The sequence below is a fragment of the Pelodiscus sinensis genome, chromosome 2 (genome assembly GCF_049634645.1).
Source record: "Pelodiscus sinensis isolate JC-2024 chromosome 2, ASM4963464v1, whole genome shotgun sequence".
Classification (NCBI taxonomy): domain Eukaryota; kingdom Metazoa; phylum Chordata; order Testudines; family Trionychidae; genus Pelodiscus; species Pelodiscus sinensis.
This window is the reverse complement of record NC_134712.1, coordinates 238,195,585-238,215,818: the sequence shown is the minus strand read 5'-3', so window position 1 is coordinate 238,215,818 and position 20,234 is coordinate 238,195,585. Positions and strand designations below refer to the sequence as shown.

General features: G+C 43.7%; 1 protein-coding gene and 1 long non-coding RNA gene across 4 annotated transcripts in view; one reads left to right on the top strand and one right to left on the bottom strand.

Annotated features, from left to right (window-relative positions):
* Positions 1-20,234, bottom strand: part of VIPR2 (vasoactive intestinal peptide receptor 2) — a 142,507-nt gene that overhangs the window by 859 nt on the left and 121,414 nt on the right. Inside the window, exon 13 of one of the 3 annotated variants that reach the window (XR_012902111.1) lies at positions 2,584-3,004. Coding sequence is in view for 2 of the 3 variants with exons in the window: in XM_075922730.1 (XP_075778845.1) it covers positions 2,780-3,004 (225 nt within the window). In the remaining variant the exon portion in view is untranslated. Of the gene's footprint in view, positions 1-572; positions 3,005-20,234 lie in introns of those variants that run through there. The other 2 variants (XM_075922730.1, XM_075922728.1) reach the window with 2 other exon arrangements.
* Positions 1-20,234, top strand: part of LOC142827386 (uncharacterized) — a 69,313-nt gene that overhangs the window by 31,453 nt on the left and 17,626 nt on the right. The gene's annotated exons all lie outside the window — the stretch shown is intronic.

The following is a 20,234-nucleotide window of genomic DNA, read 5'->3' as shown; positions in this document are numbered from 1 at the left end:
GGGACGCCCAGATGCGCCGCGGTCCGCAGCCCCCGTCCTCTGGGGCGAGAAAAGCTGCTCCCTGTCTCCCTGGTCTGCAGGGAGACGGGGAGCAAAGCCTTGGAGCACACACACAGCGGGACAGCCCGGGCGCGCTTGAGCTGTCCCCCTGCGGGCGTGCTCCGCGGCTTTGCTCCCCGTCTTCCTGGTCTGACCAGCAGACCAGGGAGATGGGGAGCAAAGCCTCGGAGCACGCCAGCAGTGGGACAGCCGCGGCGCGCCTGGACTGTCCCGCTGCCCGCGTGCTCTGCGGCTTTGCTCCACGTCTCCCAGGTCAGCAGACCAGGGAGATGGAGCAAAGCTGTGGAGGACTTGGGCGGTCCCGCCACCCCCGTGCCCCCCCAGCAGACCAGGCTTTTCTTGCCTACCCCTGGGGTAGAGCAGCTGCTCTGCCCCAGGCGTCCCCAAGTCAGCCGCTGCTGAAACTGACCAGCGGCTGACTACAGGAAGCCTGAGGCAGAGTTGCTCTGCCCCAGGCTTCCTGGAATCAGCCGCTGATCAGTTTCAGCAGCAGCTGACTTGGGGACGCCTGGGTTTCTTAAGTTGAATCTGTATGTAAGTCAGAACTGGCGTCCAGATTCAGCCGCGGTTGAAACTGATCAGTTTCAGCAGCGGCTGATGCCAGTTCCGACTTACATACAGATTCAACTTAAGAACAAACCTACAGTCCCTATCTTGTACGTAACCCGGGGACTGCCTGTACTGCCAGTTTTTCTTTTGTCCTACTTTTCTTCATGTGTGGTGTGACGTAGGTGAAGTGCTGATACTCAACTTCTACTGAAGAAATAGAACCAGATGCTTAATCATTTTGACTACAAATTAACCTTGATCTATTTCCTACTGTCAATACTGAAGGCATATTTCAGATCTTCTAGTCTTACATGGCTGGATTTAAATATAGCTGGAAAGTCCACCTTCTATTCTATGCAGATTGTTTTACCAGCTTCACCATGCACCGTGCTTTGTATCATTTTATGATTTAGAATCTTTCACCTTTCCCAGTATTGTCAAATAATTGCAAAAGAGCTTTTTTTTTTTTTTTTTTTTTAAATTGGGTCCCAATATCCTTGTATTCTTGATAGGGATTGCAAGGGGAAAAAGGCCTCTGAGTTTTCTATATGAACCGTTTCTTTCACAGGTACAGTCTTTACAATCCTAAAGGATATTATTTATCATTTTCTAGACCTTACATGTTATGAATAATCCAACTTTGTGCATTTTAATTAGAAATAAATTACTATTTATTTGCAATTCCCTGTTAGAATTCTAAGTAGAGCCACTTTGTTTTTCCCCTGAGGAACTTGGGTTATATAAACATAGTGAACTGTTGGGCATACTTCTTGAAATTTCCTATCCACTCCCCAACCCTCAGCTCCCCTTTGTTTCATTTGTCCACAGTTCTTGCCAATTCTTCTTGAGCTCATTGCTACAGTGGTTTTCTAGGTCAGTTTGTTTCTGATTCATAGCACTTTTTGCCTGTTTGTCTGAAAATTCATTGCCTGCTATCTTGAGATGCTCCAGGATCCATACTGTTACTGTGGCCATTTCAAATTGCACCAGTTTGATTGTTAGTAGTATTTCATTAAGAATACCATTTGTGCTATCAGATTTATCACTGTAAATTGCCTTCATCTCTAGTAAGGAATCAGGCAGCCAGCTGCCATTGACATCCTATCTAAAAGCCCAATTTAGTCTCAGCATAATCCCTGCTACCTTAGCCATAAAGATGGAGACAAAGTTAGTTTGAGTGAGGGCATGCAGAAAGCTGTCCCAAATCTTATTCTTCAGAGGGGTAGCAGAGTTAGTCTGTAACAGGAAAAATTTAAAAAACAACAAATAGTCTAGTAGCATCTTAAAGACTAACAAAACATGTAGATGGAATCATGAGCTTTTGTGGGCACAACCCACTTCTTCAGATGACATGAGTATTAGAAGTCCAGATCCAAGAATAAATAAGGGAAAGAGGGAGGAGGGGGAGAGGGAGAAGGAAAAAAGAGACAGTGAGTAGATAAGCTTCACAGTGATAGCCAAGTTAGTCTGTACCAGGAAAAACTTAAAAACCAACAATTAGTCTAGTAGCACCTTAAAGACTAAATAGTTACAAGAGGCTGATAAGAACCATTAGTTTAAACCTGGAAAGGAAGATGACCAACACCAGATTCTACACACACATCAAGAACCATTAGAACCTTCATTGGTTAGTTGGTTGATAATGTGTGAGCAATCAGATATCCCATTCCAACCATTAGGATAGGAATTAAACCTGTGAATGAAGTTAAATTCCAATCCTTCTCTGTGTATTTGGTTTGTGGAATTGATCTGAAACAAAACTGTGACTTGGAGATCCATTAATGAATGTCCAGGAAGAGTAAAGTGTTCTCCAACAGGTTTTTGTGTGTTGCCTTTTTGGATATTTGATTTGTGTCCACTAATTAGAGACAAACACCTACGGGATCTATATAGAGCATTCTTAAAACTGAAATACCCATCTGGAGAAGTGAAAAAACAGATTTAATTTAGGTGTTTAAGCATTTCAAAGCTTGCCTGGTAATATGCTTTTGTTCCTTATTATTGCTTTTTGGAGTTCTCTCATACTAATATTTTCATCTGAAAGCCTTGTCATTACTGAAGTTTTGAAACAAGGTGGCCAGAATTTCTGCTTTTTTCTTTATTGGAGCTTATTACTCCATGGCCGGCACCTGCAAGGCTTGGCATTATGCCAGTCCTACTCCCGATTCCCTTAGTTCTTCTTCAGATAGTGTCCCCGGGGGTGCTCCACTGTGGGTGTTGGGCGCGTCCCAGCGCCGCAGTCTGGAGATGTTTCAGCTGTCATTCCCTGGACCGCGCATGAGCGGCGGCCATCTTGCGACTTTTTGTGACATTTCTGCTCGTGGGGTCCGGCCTCGCCAGTTCTTTTGACCATCCTTGGGTGCAGACGGAGTTCTAGCTCCCTCTCATGATCATCCTGTCAGAATTCAGAAAAGAACAATTGTATATAGTTACTCGTTCAGCTCTTAGTTAATTAGTTGTTGTAGTTATTAGTTAGTTAGTTTTAAAAAAATTTCTTAGCTAGTAGTTATCTTTGTTTTTCAACCATGTCCAGTTCACCAGGCTTCAAGAAGTGCCTGACATTTAGGGACTCTATACCCGCGTCTGATGGGCACTCATCCTGCATTAAGTGCCTTGGGGAAGCCCATATTCCCCCAAAATGTCAGCACTGTTCCAGGCTGACGGTGAGAGCGCGGCGCGACCGCGAAATGCGCCTCAAAATGCTTTTGTTCAATAAGGCGCTCCGGCCACAGACTGAGGAACAGCTAGCTACATCGCGCCAGTCTTCCCCTGCTGCGGCTACCTCCTGAAGGACTCGCTCCCCTTCGCGCTTGTTGCCAGCCATGCAAGCGAGCCTGCGGGACGGCCCGGGCGCGTCTCATAAAACGCTGACACGAAAATCGCATGATGACAAGCTGGTGCAGAGCATATTGGTACTGAGCTCAACCGGGCACCGAAAACCACCTTGGCACCAAAGGCCATGTCAGTACTGAAAGCCACCTCGGCACTTCGGCACCTCCGGCACCGGACCTGCCAACGACATTGACCTCAATAGAGCACGCAGTGCCCAGCTCCTCGGCACCGAGGCCAATATCTGAGCAATCCCCCGTGAGACAAAAGGGATCTACTCATGCACCACTCCCACCGTCTGACCGTGCATCTACATCTGCACATACAATACAAACACCAGGATCCCCATTGAGGCATTCTCCAACTCTCTCATATTCCCGGAGGATCTCCCACCAAGTACCTCTCTTCCCACACCTCTGCTACAGGCTTCTCCTTCCTCAGTTAGTGGCAGACCACCACCAAGTCCAGAACCCACAGTCTTCTCTCCAGAACTGCCATCTCCACCTACACATTATCGTCGATTGAGACATAGCATCTTCCCTTCACCTAGGTATCATCACAAGCACTGCCGCTCATCTTCCCCCTGCTATTCTCATCGCAGGTCTAGGTCACCGAGATCCCCATTCTACGCTTGGGACTACAGATACAGAGATGTCTACACATGCTCGTACCACCACAGATATGATGACCGCTGGCACTCGCCAGGACCAATGACACCGCTATGCTCAGTCGATCTGCTCCTCACCATCCCCAGCCCCATCATGGTTCACTCACGGCAGGAGCAGATTCTCTACTCCACCGGAGGCTAGACCGATTACTCCTTCTGGTGATCTACCCCCTGCTCAACAGCCTGTTGATGTACCACCGCAGGCTTCAGAAACGGAGGCACCACAACAATCTCCTACAGACGTAGATTCCTCTTCTCCGGAGGACGCCATCCTCACTGGAGACACTTTTTTCGCAGGGTAGCGGATACACAGAACGTCAAACTTTCTGAAGCCTAACACAAGCAACATCATCTGCTACATAACTTACATCCATCTTCCCATGCCTCCAAAGTCGCACTGCCTTTGGATGAGGCTATATTCGAAATCGCCAATACTATCTTGCAGACGCCGGCCACGGCCCCGCCTATGAATAAGAAGGCCAACAAGAAATATTATGTTCCGGCCACGGGGATGGAATATCCCTTTACACATGCCCAACCAAATTCGTTGGTCATAGACGCAGCGCAACAGTGTGCAAAATCTCCCCAGCACAAAACAATGACTGGGGATAAGACAATAAATGCCTCGACCTGCTCGGGAGGAAGGTCTATTCCTCGCCCACTTCCATTCTCCGAATGGCCAATGCGGATAATTATTCCGCGTTGCTGGCTAATCACAGCTTTGATAATTATGCAAATCTAGCGCAATTACTGGAACACCTACCAGACACAAAACGCCACCTTCTTAAGACCATCATCCAAGAAGGTTACACGGCCTCTCGCTCAGCATTGAATATAGCTCTCGATACTGCGGACGCGGCAGCCAGAACAACGGCGACGTCAATCGTTATGTGTAGAGCCTCGTGGCTCCATATGGCAGCAGTCCCCAGAGAGCTTCAAGCGAAGGTTAAGGATCTGCCCTTTGATACCCTGGGCTTATTTGCGGAGAAAACAGACCAACTTCTCCACTCTGGCAAGGACTCACACACCACCTTGAGGACCTTGGGCACGTAAACACATCCATATTGTGGCAGAATGTATACACCTTACCAGAGACAGAGACTGCTCGCTTATGCACAGCCACAGCTGTACGAACAACAATGCCCTAAACAACGTCCTCAAAGATGCTGACCACAAACTCCCAGACCTACAGCCCAGCCACAATCCAAACATCAAGTTTGACATGCTTCTTGAGGGCTTGCAAGCCATTCCTGTCCTTGCTGCTCCACACGTCCATATTGCTCTCTTCCACCACTGCCTGCAACCCTTTCAACATCATTGGGCCTCAATAACATCAGACAGATGGGTCATCCCCACAGGCTACGTAATTCCCTTCACATCCCATCCTCTTACCAACCCTCCACCCTTCCCGTCCCTTTTCAGGGTCTCATCTCTCGAACTTCTCCTCAAACGAGAAGTGGATCATCTTCTTACTATTGGAGCCATAGAGAAGGTGCCCACATCATTCCACGGAAGACGGTATTACTCCCGTTATTTTCTAACACAGAAGAAATCCGGCGGTTGGAGGCCCATACTAGACCTCCCCGGTCTCAATCGATACGTGCGCAGGCAGTGATTCAAGATGGTTACTCTCACCACCATCATACCGGCATTGCAGCAAGAGGACTGGTTTGCTTCCCTCAACTTACAGCACGCCTATTTCCATATCACAATCCACCTGCTCACAGGCGTTTTCTCCGCTTTCTTGTAGGTGACAAACACTACCAATACAAAGTTCTACCGTTCGGTCTCTCATCCACATCAAGAGTCTTTTCCAAGACACTTGCCATGGTGACAGCCTTCCTCCCCTGTTCAGGGATTATAATCTTCCCTTACCTCGACGACTGCCTGCTCAGAGCCTGATCCTTCAACGAGGCCTCCACCGCAGTCTCCAAGACAAGGCTTCTTTTCGACAGCCTAGGCCTCATAACCAATATTCAGAAATCATCCCTCATCCCACAACAGGCTATAGAATTTATCAGCGTTCGTCTCGATTCTGTCACGGCTCGTGCCTACTGCCCAACAGCAGACTCACCACAATTCAAGATCTTGTACAAATTCTCACTACCGGCCCCACAGTCTCAGGGTATGTCTACACTACCCTCCTAGTTTGAACTAGGAGGGTAATGTAGGCATACCGCACTTGCAAATGAAGCCCGGGATTTGAATTTCCCGGGCTTCATTTGCATAAGCCCGGCGCCGCCATTTTTAAATCCCGGCTCGTTCGAACCCTGTGCCGCACGGCTACACGCGGCACGGACTAGGTAGTTCGGACTAGGCTTCCTAGTCCGAACTACCGTTACTCCTCGTGGAATGAGGAGTAAAGCCGCACGCTTCTCCTCACCATGCTGCTCTCAATTCCCTGGATGTCCGTAGATCACTGGCTTTTTATATCGAAAGGACCTGAACCATACGAAAAACAGATCAACTTTTCATTTCCATGGACGCCCGCACCAAAGGGCGCTCGTTGTCATCTCAGCGGTTGTCCAAACTAATCGTCTCATGCATTATGCAATGCTACCACATGAGGAAAATCGCCCTGTCCCACAGGATCAGAGCACATTTCACCAGAGCTGTGGCATCATCAACAGCTTTCCTTAAGGGAGTTCCCTTGAAGGACATTTGCTGAGCGGCAACTTGGTCCTCCGAACTTACGTTCGCGAACTATTATGCTCTTTCCAAGCTCATCATCTCGGACACAGCAGTAGCCAATGCTGTCCTTTCCTTGACACCGCACTAACTCCGACCCTCCTCCTTATGTACGCTATTGCTATGGAGTCACCCACAGTGGAGCATCCACGGGGCACTACCCAAAGAAGAAATTACTCACCTTGTGCAGTAACGATGGTTCTTCGAGGTGTGTATCTCCGTGGGTGTGCCACGACCCGCCCTCCTCCTCTTCAGAGTCTCTTGTTTATCCTGCAGACCTCGACGGTCGGGAGAAACTGGCGAGGCTGGACCGCGCGACCAGAAACAGTGCAAAAAGCCGCAAGATGGCCACTGTGCATGAGCGGTCCGGCTAACGACAGCTGAAACATCTCCGGACTGCGGCGCTGGGACGGGCCCGACACCCACAGTGGAGCACTCACGGGGGCACACACCTCGAAGAACCATCGTTACTGCACAAGGTGAGTAACTTCTTCTTTCCCTAATTTGGTTATATAACCTCTGCTGCATTGGTACCTTTATTTACTTTCTTACAGTATGTTTTCCAGCTTTTTCTTTTTGTCCCATTTAAAGCCTGTTGTGTAACTGCCTTTTTAAAAAATATTTAATTAAATACTTGCTTTTTAAGAAATTTTTTCCTGTCTTGTATGCCTTATTCCTTTCTCTAATGATAATTTCATGTGCCTTCTTCCACTATGGAACACTTTCCTACCTTTAAGTAGAATAGTAATAGAAATGTAGCCATGTTAGTCTGATCTTGCTGAAACAAAAGACAGGACTATGCAGCACTTTTAAGACTAACAAGATGGTTTATTAGGTGATGAGCTTTTGTGGGAGGAAGTGGGTCTGACCCACGAAAGCTCATCACCTAATAAACCATCCTGTTAGTCTTTAAAGTGCTGCATAGTCCTGTCTTTTTGTTCTATCTTTAAGTAGTGTTGGTTTCACACACGTAGCCAGGCTGTCTGTCTTTCTAATTCCCCTAGTGATATTACCAAAGAATTCCTCAACACTTTCATTGACAACATTGCTCACTCACAGGGCCACTGATGGAAGTGGGGAATGGGGAAAGGGGCAGTTTTTACCTGGCCCTGGTGATTTAAAAAGAGCCCTAGACCTTTTAAACCACCACTGGAGCCCAGTTTGGGCAGCTCTGAAGGCTGGTTGGGGGAGCCATGGTGCAGTCTTTGGGTGGTGCTGAGAGCTGTTTGCTGGCCCTCTTCTGGAGGTGGGGGTGGGGAGGGCTGGTGTTGCTCTCCTCACATTGTCTAGGGTCTGGCGACATCTGTTGCCAGTCCTGCTCATACATATTTTACTCAGGTTTGTTTCTAAAGAGTTTCCAGTTTGCTCATTTTAGATTCCAAGTGGGTAAATTATCCTCAACTTCAGTATTTCCTTTTTTCTTGATAAGTAAATAATGTGGTCACTACCTTCTTTCTCCTCTCTTTACGTTTCCCAGCGGCATTTACTTGCGATGCTAGAAGCTATTTCCAAATCTAGACATGAGAAGCAGCTTCCGTCAGCTGTACCTGGCATATGTTCCATCATTCAAAATTACTAAATTATTCTCTTCAAAATATTGCTTTAAACATTTTCCGTTCTTATTTTTTTTTACTCATAATAAATGGTGGTAAAGTATTCAAATTCCTACAGATAATTAACAACCATGTAACATCTGCACTTATTTCTTTCAGATCCACAGCCTCTAGTTTCCCGCATGGATTATAGACAATATAAATTCTTAGAGATGCAGAATAATTAGCTTTTTTAACATCTACTTCAAGGTAGTTCAGGATCTCCTTCATGAAGATATAGGTCTCCCCAACACTTTCCTGTTCTTCTGTCATGTCTACATATGCCATTACCCAGGATTTTATAGTTTAGAATTGCAGTTCGCCAGATCTCTTGTATGCATATTATATTAGGCTTTGTTTTCATATCCATAATGTTTTTTTAAATCCCTACCTATGCGATATCAGGCTATGGGCATTCCACCTGAAAATCATTACCATCATTCTTTAACTTTTTCTGTTTTCTCTCATATTTGAGATGTACAATTTCTAACAGCAGTTACAAAGGCAATGAACCTCTCTTTTCTGTAAGTATATTTGCTCCTTTTACCCAATGACACTTATTATTTCCTTACCATTACTTAGTTGCTGGCTATTCCCTTTCTTCATATCAGGTTTTCTTTTCCCTTCTCCCTCCCTTTTTAGATATCTCTTATCAGCCTCACCTTTGTGAGATGATATTAGCAATACTATTTGTAAATATTCACTTATTTGCCTTACCTCAGTACTTCATATGCTGAGTTGTGTATTCCTCAACAATTGCAACATTTTTATTCTGTCCCTTCCTCACAACAGTCATGGGAATGAATGTTCACCTCCACACTTATTGCTGGTAGGCAGTAGCTAGCTTAATGGGAGTTAGGAAGTAAATATACCAATGCAAATTCCTATTGTAGACCAGCTCTTAGTTCAGAATGTGTGATTCTCTAGAGTTAATCTGCCTTGTAGCTTTCTTCCTTCAATGTGCTAGAACAGCTATTGAAGGCTTGCTGTCATATCTTCTCCTGCTTCTTAGCCTCCAAATACTTATCACTTTATCTTCACCTATTTCTCGCTTTATTTCCTCTTCTGACATTTCAACTGATAAACCATATGCTTCCTCTCTTGTTTCTGTGAGGAACGTGGGTAGCTAACAGCTTATTTTTATTTTATCTAGGACATTTGTATTGAGGAACTTTTCTGCTGGTTCTTTATTTTTACATACCAGTAACTAGTCTCTGTTGGGCTGCAAGATTGTCGTAACCAAGACTGTCTTGTGAGAGAGGACAGTTTGCTAACTGCCCTTGACAGGGGCGGCCCTAGACTAGCTGCCAGCAACGGGCGCCCTAGACGAACCATGCAATCGGTGCCCCCACCTCCAAAACCTCCAATGATACTGCGCCACCATTTGGCGCCCCATTTAACTTTGCACCCTAGGCGACCGCCTAGTTCACCTTTATGGACGTGCTGTCCCTGCTTGTGTATCTAGGATTTGTAGGATGGCCTGATTCAACCATAGCGGCATTTTGGTTAGATGCAGAGGTCAATATTGTGCGCAGGTCAATGTTGTGTGCAATCAGCGCGCATCTCACTTCATGTGCCTTGCTTTATGTGTGTGTCACTGTAGTTAAAACAGTAGAGAAAAAACGATGTGGGCGGAAACCAGTAGATTCTAGCAACCTTGTGGGGAGGGGGAGCACTAGTAAATCAAATGTCTTTGGGGCTGCACATAGAAACCTGAAGGGCTGCAGGTGGCCAATGGGCAGCAGTTGCTTACCACTAATCTACTCAACGTGGCTAAATCCTGCTCTCCTGCCACTGTGAAACTATGGAAATGCCACTGAGATCAGTAGAGTTATTTTAGATTTATACTACTGTCACAGTAACTCAGTTGGCTCCCGGGGGGGATTCTATAGATTTTTAGAGAGCATTTTGACTTTTGACTTCTAAAACTGATCTGAAGTAGCAGCTTAGTACATTCTAGAGCATCCTGGAAATTTTGCAGTGGAACATTTTTCCACTAGAAAGTGTCAATTTTCCAACAACAAAACATTTCCTAGAAAAATGTCATCTTTGGGTATGTCTAAACTACATCCCTTTTCTCAAAAAGGGATGTAAATTAGACACTTCGAAATTGCAAACAAAGCCGGTATTTAAATTTCCCGTGTTTCATTTGCATAATGGCAGCCGCGTTTTTTTCCGAAACGGCGTTTTTCGAAAGACAAAATGCAGTTTAGATGGGGATCTATTGAAAATAAAATCCTTTTTCAAAAGATCCTGTACTTCTCAGTACAGGATCTTCCGAAAAAAGGTTTATTAATAAAACTTTTTTTTTTAAAAGATCCTGTACTGAGAAGTACAGGATCTTTCGAAAAAGCGTTTTGTTTTCAATGGATCCCCATCTAAATGGTGGTTTTTCTTTCGAAAAGCCCCGTTTCATCAAAACCGTGGCCACAATTATGCAAATGAAATGCGGGATATTAAAATCCCGGCTTCGTTTGCAATTTCCAAGTGGCTAATTTACATCCCTTTTTCGAGAAAAGGGATGTAGTTTAGACATAACCTCTGCAATAGTCTTGAAAAGAAAAACTTACGCAGTCATTTTGAAATGACTTCATTTCAGTTGTTTTAATATTATACAATAAAATTTAAAAGTCAAAATCAGATCAAACTGGCTTGATTTTTTGTTGAAACAGTTTGATCAACCCAAAATAGATGTTTTTCTAGAATTTTGGTTTGTGGGAAATTTCAGGTTTTGGGTCATCATTCCATTCTGGAATATAAAAAAATTGAAATCGTGAAACTGCCTCTCATATGAAAAATATGGCTCTCACACTTCTGTATTTTAGTTCCCTTAGCACTCTCAAGACTAGTGAAAAATTGCTTCTGTAAAGATACAATGGCTGCTTGACACTAGGCCAGGCAGAAGCAAGGTCCTATTGAGAAGGGATGCAAAAGGGCCATGGCCTTCATTCCTCTCTGTGTGACAGCTACACGCAGAGGGGAGGCCATATTCCACCATGTAAAACAAGAACTGTTCTTGTCCTCGGTCTACAAAACCTTCAGAAGAATCGTGCTTGAAAAACTTCATGCTCGAGGTCTCTGGGAGTGAACATTGGGACCTTATCCTTCTGCATCCTTCAGTTCTATGGGACTGTCCCTTGCCTAATATTTTCATCTGGAGTTGTCAAACTATAAAGCCAAGAACAAAAAGTCCTCCTATCCAATATGCTGTGAGCAAATGTTATGTGCTAATCTTAAAACTTTACATATTATATAAACAATAGCCAGATTTATTGCCTGCAACTTCATGCTGTTCTTTCAGGAATGTAATACTTAGACGTGTTTTCCCAGAGACAACTGCAAAAGACGTGCATGATCCACTGTAAACATTAATACTGCTCCAGCTTGTCACACATTTGATTAAATACATTGTTGTCTTTTCCCAGCTGCATTGTTTACACCAGCTTCTCAAACATGTTAATGTGCAAATAGCTCTTTGCACATTGTTTGCATGCACTAGAACAAGGGTTTTCAAACTTGAGTTGTGGACCCGCCACAAAAAGCCCCTGCAAGGTCTGAGATACTTTGTTTACTCTAAAGCGCCACAGCCATGGAGGCTCGCAGCTCCCATTGGCTGTGGTTTGCTGTTTCCAGCCAAGGGGGATTATGGGAAGTGACATGGACCAGGTGCTTCAGAATAAACAAAGTGAGGCTCTGTGGCTGCAGAGCTGTAGAGTAAACAAAGCATCGTGAGCCCACCGGGGGCTTTCCCTCGCAGGTCTGTGACCCAAGTTTGAAAACGCCTGCAATAGAAAATAGTGTACGGGACCAGCCATTCCAGAACCCTTTCTCCATTGGCGAGACTGAAACCCAGTGTCCTGTGCTAAAGGAAGAGAATGGCACTCATTTTGATCATCATCAGTTAGCCCAAAAAAACCCAGAGTGAAAGCAGAGAGGGGAAAATTAGCCCGTGATGTATTGACAAATGTCAAACTCTATTTGGGACCTATTGCAACAGCTCATGCAGCAAAAGTAGATGGGGTGAGATTAGTACCTGAAAAGTGATAATAGAAAAAGCATAATATCATAGTAATCAGTACCAAAGGAGCCCAGATGCCTTCTCATTCCCCTTCCATCACTATCTAAAACATGGCTCCTGAAACATCAGGGAAGTGAGTTATTTGGTGAGGAACAAAGGGACATTGTATAGCAATTGTCTATTTGATGAGATCAGTAATCCATCTAATGCAAGAATCTGTCACCAACAGAAACTAGTATCATGTGTTTCAGAGAATGTCATCAGATCATGGTTCCCATAATGGAATGACCTGCTGTCAGAGATCTGGTTAAGCTTCCCTGGATAGATGCTTGACAATGGGTAGTGCTGAATCCACTGTGCCCTTAAGCTTGCTTGGGCTGGGTAGAGTTTAGGAAATGCCCTGGCTTTGGGCCTTTAGGGATTGGTCTCCAGGTGCAAACCTTGTATCTGCACCTCTCGTGACAGTTGGGACACTCCAAAGTTCAGCTGTCTTGGTTGGAAACCAGGACCATTTCCCCAAAGCCTTCCCAACAGGCCTTGCATGTTTCCCAGAAACCCAATGAAGAAGATGTGGCCTTCTGGTTTACATTTACTTCTTTCGCACATATCATTGAAAGCCACCACGCACACAGACTTTGCACAGGATTCTGAAACACCATTGCTGCTCACTCAGGTAGCCCAAGAAATACATAGATCTATAAAAATAATAATGCACCTCTACACATTTCCCTCTCATAGCTTCTTCACCACTGTGAAGAGCACTTTATGTATAGACCAGAGTCCTCAAAGGAGTTGATCCTTCCTCTTCCCCTGCCCTCCTGAACTTGGCTTCTCAGTCAGAGTATGAAAGCTCTAGCCTCATCTTCTCCCTTTCTCTCCTTTTCATTGACTGCTTTTAAACCTCCAGTCCACATTGTCAAATGACTCCCTGATCAATCTCAACAGGAAACAAATCCTTATCCCATGACTTTGCTGTTAGGTAACCTCTCCCCTGACAAACCAGTTCTCATGCATAGGAACCAGCCTTTTGTCCACAGTGCTTCTATTTGAATAAAGAATCACCCAGATTTAATGACCCTCCATTGTTAGTCCTGTATGACTACTCCCTGGAATTCCAGCCCAACATGGAATAAAAGTTCAACAGAAAAAACACATCTGAGTTTGCAAGTTTGTAAAAGACATGGGCAGAGAGTTCTTAATGTCAGCCAATCCTACTGCTCTACTCTGAGAATCCATGATATCTTGTGGCAAGTTCAATAGACTAGTTATGCAAACTTCAAAGGAAGTGGAAATGCAATAAAAGCAAAAACTTCAGGGGGTAGCAGAGTTAGTCTGTACAGGATAAACTTAAAAAACAGTAAATGATCTGGTAGCACTTTATAGACTAACATGTAGATGGTATCATGAGCTTTTGTGGGCACTGCCCACTCCTTCAGATGACTGGAGTTTTGAGTTTAGGATGTGCAGACCCCCCAACCTGAAACGAATTCTTTCTGGTAACCATGCTACATAACCACATCATAAGCATCCAGCCCTGCAATCAGCCGCGGTGCCAACTCTGCCCACATACCTATACAAGCAAATTCATCACTGGAGCCAACAACATAAGCTACCAAATCAAAGACTCATTTAATTGCATATCCAGTAATTTGATCTATGCCAGCAGTGCCCCACTGCTATATATATTGGACAAACTGGACAGTCCCTATGGGAAAGAATCAATGGACACAAATCAGATATACATAAAGGGAACAAACAGTAACCTGTGGGTGAACATTTCAATCTACCTAATCACTCTTTAAAAGATCTCCAGGCGGCTGTCTTGTCACAAACCAATTCTACAAGCCAAATACATAGAGAGGCATTGGAATTACAATTCATCCACAAACTCAGTTCTCACACTGATGACCTCCTCAATCGAGATAATGGATGGCTGGGACATTATCAACCTAACATTCAGTGAAGGTGCCAACAGCTCTTTGTCTGTGTAAATTCTTGCATTAGTACCCTTCCTATCTAATTGCTATCCTATGATCCTTATCTGCTTCTTTTAACTATCCAATCTTTAGGTGTTTACAGACCTACTCTAGCTCTGCCTACTTGTTTTTCCCTTTGATATTTTCATATGCTCTGCTCCTTGTTTCCTGCCCCTTCTTCCCCCCCTTCCCTTCTCCCCTATTTATTGTGTGTCTGCACATCCTAAACTCAAAACTCTGGTCATCTGAAGAAGTGGGCTGTGCCCATGAAAGCTCATGATGCCAATAAAAGCAAAGAAATTCAGTATTTTTTCAATGACTTGTGCTTCCTCATCACTGATTGGCCATTCTTTAGGTCACATTGTCTTTCTAGATTGTAAGCTCTTGTCTAAACAGAGCCAAACATGCTCTAGAGCATTCTATAACTAATAATAACTGCAGCAGGGAGTTATTGGCCTAAATATTAGGTTAGATTCTCCACTGTCAATTCCACCGTGATTTCATGAAATCTTGTAGTCATGCTGGAGTGGGCTGCTCCTTCCAATGTGTGACAGCTGTCATGATTCTTGTCACTAAAAAAAAATTCCAGCAGTTCTGATGGTGATGACATTGCAGTAGAATTTTTCTGAACTTACTGTCTACTTCTGAAGGCCCCGCTCAAAAATGTAAAGGAGATTAATTATTCCTTTTCTAGCCTATTAAATAGTAGCAAGCACTGAGATAGCCTGTGATTTTATTCATTTCACACTAAAGCTTATATTTCTTACAAAACTATAAACAAATACCAGATTTCTATACAAATCAGCTGGAGCGACATCTGTATTACTAAAGTTTAAAAGAGGTAGTTGTGTTAGTCTGTTTCAACAAAAACATCAAGGAATCCAGTGGCATATCAAAGACTAAAAATGTATTAGGTTATTAGAGCATAAGCTTTTGTGAGCTATAACTCATTTCCTCAGATGCTGAAGAAAGAAAAGAAAAGTTACAGAGATGGGAGTGGGACAATAGAGCTAATTAAATCAGAATGAACATGGCTCATTTCCTACAGCAACGAGAAGGTAAGAGTACATTAATGGGAAATTACGCTTGTAATGGGAGAACCACTCCATGTGCTTATTTAGACCTTGATTCAGGGTGTCAATTTCGGAGTGGCACATGAATTCCAGCTCAGCAGTTTCTCTCTGCAGTCTGTTTTTGAAGCTTTTCTGCCTGAGAATGGCAACTTGCAATTCTGAAACTGCATGCCCAGGGAGCTTAAAGTGCTCCCCCGCCCTGGCTTTTGGATGTTGCCATTCTTAATGTCTGATTTGTGTCCATTTATTCTTTTGTGTAGAGACAGGCCAGTTCATCCAATATACATGGCAGAGGGGCATTGCCGGCACATGAGACCATATATTACATTAGTAGATGTGCATGTGAATGAGCCTTTGATGGTATAGCTGAGGTAGTTAGATCCTGTGATTGTGTGAAAGTCAACAGGAGAATTTTTCTCCCATCGATCTCCCACAACGGGGACGCCACAAATATTCGACTTAAGGTACATCAACAACAACAGCTACTCTATTCCCACAGCTAGAGTTACATATCTTAAGCTGTCTTTTCTTTCCCCCCCTCAGTGTAGACCTGGCCTCAGTGTTTTCCCTATAGGAAGAACAACCTTTCACCTGGGAGAAGCCTTTTCTCTTTGTTGCCCCTAATCCTGGTGCAGTTTGTTCCCCCCTCCCTCCCCCACTCCCATGGGGAAATTGTTTTTTAGAGATGTCTCTAACAGGTACCTCTTTTCAGATCTGCCTTTGTCACAGCAGACAAATCTAAGTCTTCAATTAAAGACAGAATCTCTTTTCAAAAGATCTGCTTTAGCTCAGCCAAAAGATACCAATTGATCCAGGAATTACTAGATCAAACTAACAAATCATAATGCTCTCTCGTGACCTTAAAATCTATGGAAAATACAAAGATAGCAGTTCAGTGTGAACACCCCATTGGCATGATTTGATGCAATTATTAAACCCAAAGTGCACACTTATGTCTGCTTTCTCCCTTGACAAACCTCTCGAAATGTATAAATAAATAAAACATGAACTTTAAAACCACAGACTTTACACTCTACTAGTGAAGAACATTCATCATGTGAATTTTAACTGAACAATTAAAAATTGCAATGATTAACATTTCTGTTTGTGCATGTACAGGTAAAAAAATCACTATGGTCTTGATACTTAGTATCTTACTTGGCCAATATTTTATTGACAGTGATGGGAGTAAGAATCTGCTCAGCATGCCTGTGTATAGCAGCATTTGGGCCTGTGCTTTTGGGTCTGTGGCACTGCAGAGGTATAGTCCTTATTGCAATGTTAACTCACTGCAGTTGTGTGGTTTTGATTAGTAGGCTCTAAGATGAATACCTTTATATATTCTGCATGGGCAATGTGAATGTTGCAAAGTTTCAATGACAAGGGTAAATTAAAAATAACTAATGAAGAGCATTACCAGACAGATGAGCAGACACAGTAGGTTGTAGAGGATTGGCATCATCACCTATCAAAGTTCTTTAGTTGCTGCTTTCTGTAATAGTTGCAGCATGCACCCATTGTAAAAATGCACCTATAAGATGGCTCTGTTAAATGTAGTTGTTTACATCTAAAATTTCAACCTCTAAATACTTTAAATTCATAGTACATGTGTCTAACTCACAGTAACTTGTTGTTGGGGGAGGGAGGGAAACAAATGTTCAGTTCTGAATTAGTTACCTTTTTATACCCCAACCATCTTCTCGATACTTGCTAGGTAACGCTAATTCCCAGGGTTTCCAGGAGTTTATATTTGCTTCAGATCCTTGATAACACGGCCCTTGTCATTATAAAGGGTCATGATGGACCTTGAGGCATTGCTTACAGTTCTCTTCTCTACCAGAAAGCCAACACTTACAAAGTCGGTGGAGGTGAACTTTTAATTCTCCCATGTTACAAAGCGTGATTTCCCATCACAGCAAAGCAACTTTAGCTTGCTGAGTCCTCCACATCACATTGTAGCATCTAATGTTCCCGGCCCTTGGGAACAATGGAAGTAATGCAAGATTGAGGTGTGGGCAGAGCATGGGCCTTGAAAGGCAGAGGAGGCTGGGATGGCCTAGGGGGTACAGAACCCAACCTTGCAGAGCTCAGGCTGCTGCTGATGTCACTTGTGTGTTGGCCCACAGCTCCCCCTCCATACCCTCAGCCCTGGTGGCATGCTGGACTGAAAGCCGCACTGCCCCTTGTTACAGGTTTCTGGCTGACCACTCTGCCCCCCCTCCTCCCCCGCTCCCATCGATGCCAGTAGGAGTTTTGCTCAGTGGGAGCAAACTGGCCTCAAGGGTGGACAGATGACCATTTGTATAGTATTTTAGTTACATATTTGTCAGTGGCAACTTCCCGAAATTCAAAGCACAATGCGACACAATGCTTCCTTCTGTGGCAGTGGTTGCACACACATGCCTGGAGTCTGAAGAGTTACATTCTGCCCTTTATTTACACTGATATAAGTCTGGGTGGAGGATATCCTCATTGTTTTCAATAGGCCAACAGAATTACACTCACTATTAAACATTTCTGTCTTATTTGCCTGAATATGTCTAGCTTTAAACTTTTAGCCAGTGGCTCCTGTTATACCTTTCACTGCTAGATTTTGCAAGCCCATTATTAAATATTTGTTCCTCAGGTAGGTACTTTTAGACTGTAATTAGATAACCCCTTAACCTTCTCTTTGTTAAACTAAACAGATGAGCTCCTTGAGTCTGTCACTATAAGGCATGTTTTCTAATCCTTTAATCATTCTTGTGACTCTTCTCTGCATTCTTTCTGATTTATCAGCACGCATCTTGAATTGTGGGTACCAAAATTGTCCACAGCATTCTGGAGGTGGTTGGACCAGAGTCAAATAAAGAGATATAATAACCACTACTCCAAGTCAGATTTCCTTTTTTTTCCCCATCCAAAAAGGAATTAGCTCATTATCCAGCTTGACCATCACATCCTTGCTTCCCCATCCTGTAGGTATGGCCTACATTCTTTGTTCTTGTAAGTATACACTTACATTTAGCTATATGAAAATACATCTTGTTTTCTTGTGGCCTGTTTACCAAGCAATTTACACTGTTCTGAAATGGTGACCCCTTCATTATTTAGCCCTCCCCCAATATTTGTCACCTGCAAACTTTGTTAGTGTTCTTGTTTAGTTATTTTGTTTTCCTCCAGATCATTGATAAAAATGTTAAATAGAGTAGAGCAAAAGCCTGATCCCTGTAGAATCTCAAAAAAGCCATGCTAATCAATGGCAATTCCCCATATATTTGCTATAAGTGGATTTGGGCACTCTGTTTCCTTTTCTTGCAGTAAAACTGTCAGTACTCAGGCAATTAAACTTTTCCTAGAAATTACTTATTACTGCTTTGACTGGCCAGGGATTTCCTTCAATGTCTTTTTACAGCACTGGGATTCCTGGAGCAGTGTCACTGGAAAAAGCCTATTGCTGTCATCTACAGCTAGACTGTAAGATTCGGCTAATCTAACCACATGGCATCAATACTCAGTTCACTCCATTTGCTTTCTTTCTAGGGGTGATTATTTGTGAAGTTTTGACTAATCTGGAATCTGAGACACAAGTTTATATTTACCCTATGAGGACAGATGAGGAAGGAACCCAAGAAGCATTTTTCTGGAAACTTAGACCTCTGCAAAGGGTTGAATATGTCATAAAGAGCCAGCTCAATGTTTTATTGCTCAATGGCAGCACTTTGAACTGTTTCTATTTCTCAGGAAAGGTTATCCTGGCCTAAATTAAATGCACATGGTAAATGTTAGGACTTAAACATGAAATATTGTTTTAATATAAACTTTTTTCTCAGTTGTTAAATTTCACTTCTTTTTATTTTCCTCCTGATCCTCAATATGAGTGCGAGTAAGAAGGGCAGAATGGCTTGGATCCACAAAGAGACATGACTATTGCCACACCTGCCTTTTAGGTGACCAGAAAATCACTGGAACAACAATGGAATCTCCAAAGAGCAGCTGTCTCTACTAGCCAGTGGGAGATACTGAAGATAGAGGTGCACCCAAAGCCCTGCTCACCTCATGGAGCTAGGTACCAAAGTCAGAGCGGCAAAGAGAAGCACCTATCTCTGCTGGCAAGCCACAGCTAGGAACCCCTCTCCTAGGCTGTGTCCAGACTCAGGGTTTTTTTCGGGAAAAGTAGCCTTTTTCCGAAAAAACTTCACCTGCGTCTAGACTGCAGCTGCGTTCTTTCGAAATTAAATCGAAAGAACGCGGCTTTTCTTTCGACGGTGGTAAACCTAATTCCACGAGGAAGAACGCCTTCTTTCGAAAGTGCTCTTTCGAAAGAAGGCGTTCTTGACAGCAAACAGGCTTTTTAGAAAGAGAGCATCCAGACTCACTGGGTGCTTTCTTTCGAAAAAGCGGCTTGCTTTTTCGAAATTCCGCATGCAGTCTAGACGCGCTCTTTCGAAAGAGCCTCTTTCGAAAGAGGCTTGCAGTCTAGACATAGCCCTAGAGTCAGGCAGCTTAGATACTTAAGCTGTTACCGGCAAGAAAGGAGGAGGAGAATGTGGTGATAGTGTCCTTATAGCATTGTGTCCAGCAGTCAGAGCATTCAGCCAGAAGATAGGTTACCTATGTTTTTTGCCCCCTCTTCCTGATGGGGAATAAAGATTTCAACAAGGATTTCTGCCTTTCAGGGCAGGGTCATAACCACTTATCTGTGGGATAGTCTGGGACGGGTTGCCCTCAATATTTACTTCGGAAGCTATTCCACTTCATATAAATTATTAAATTGCCCTTGGAGGAGGGGGACTAGCTAGT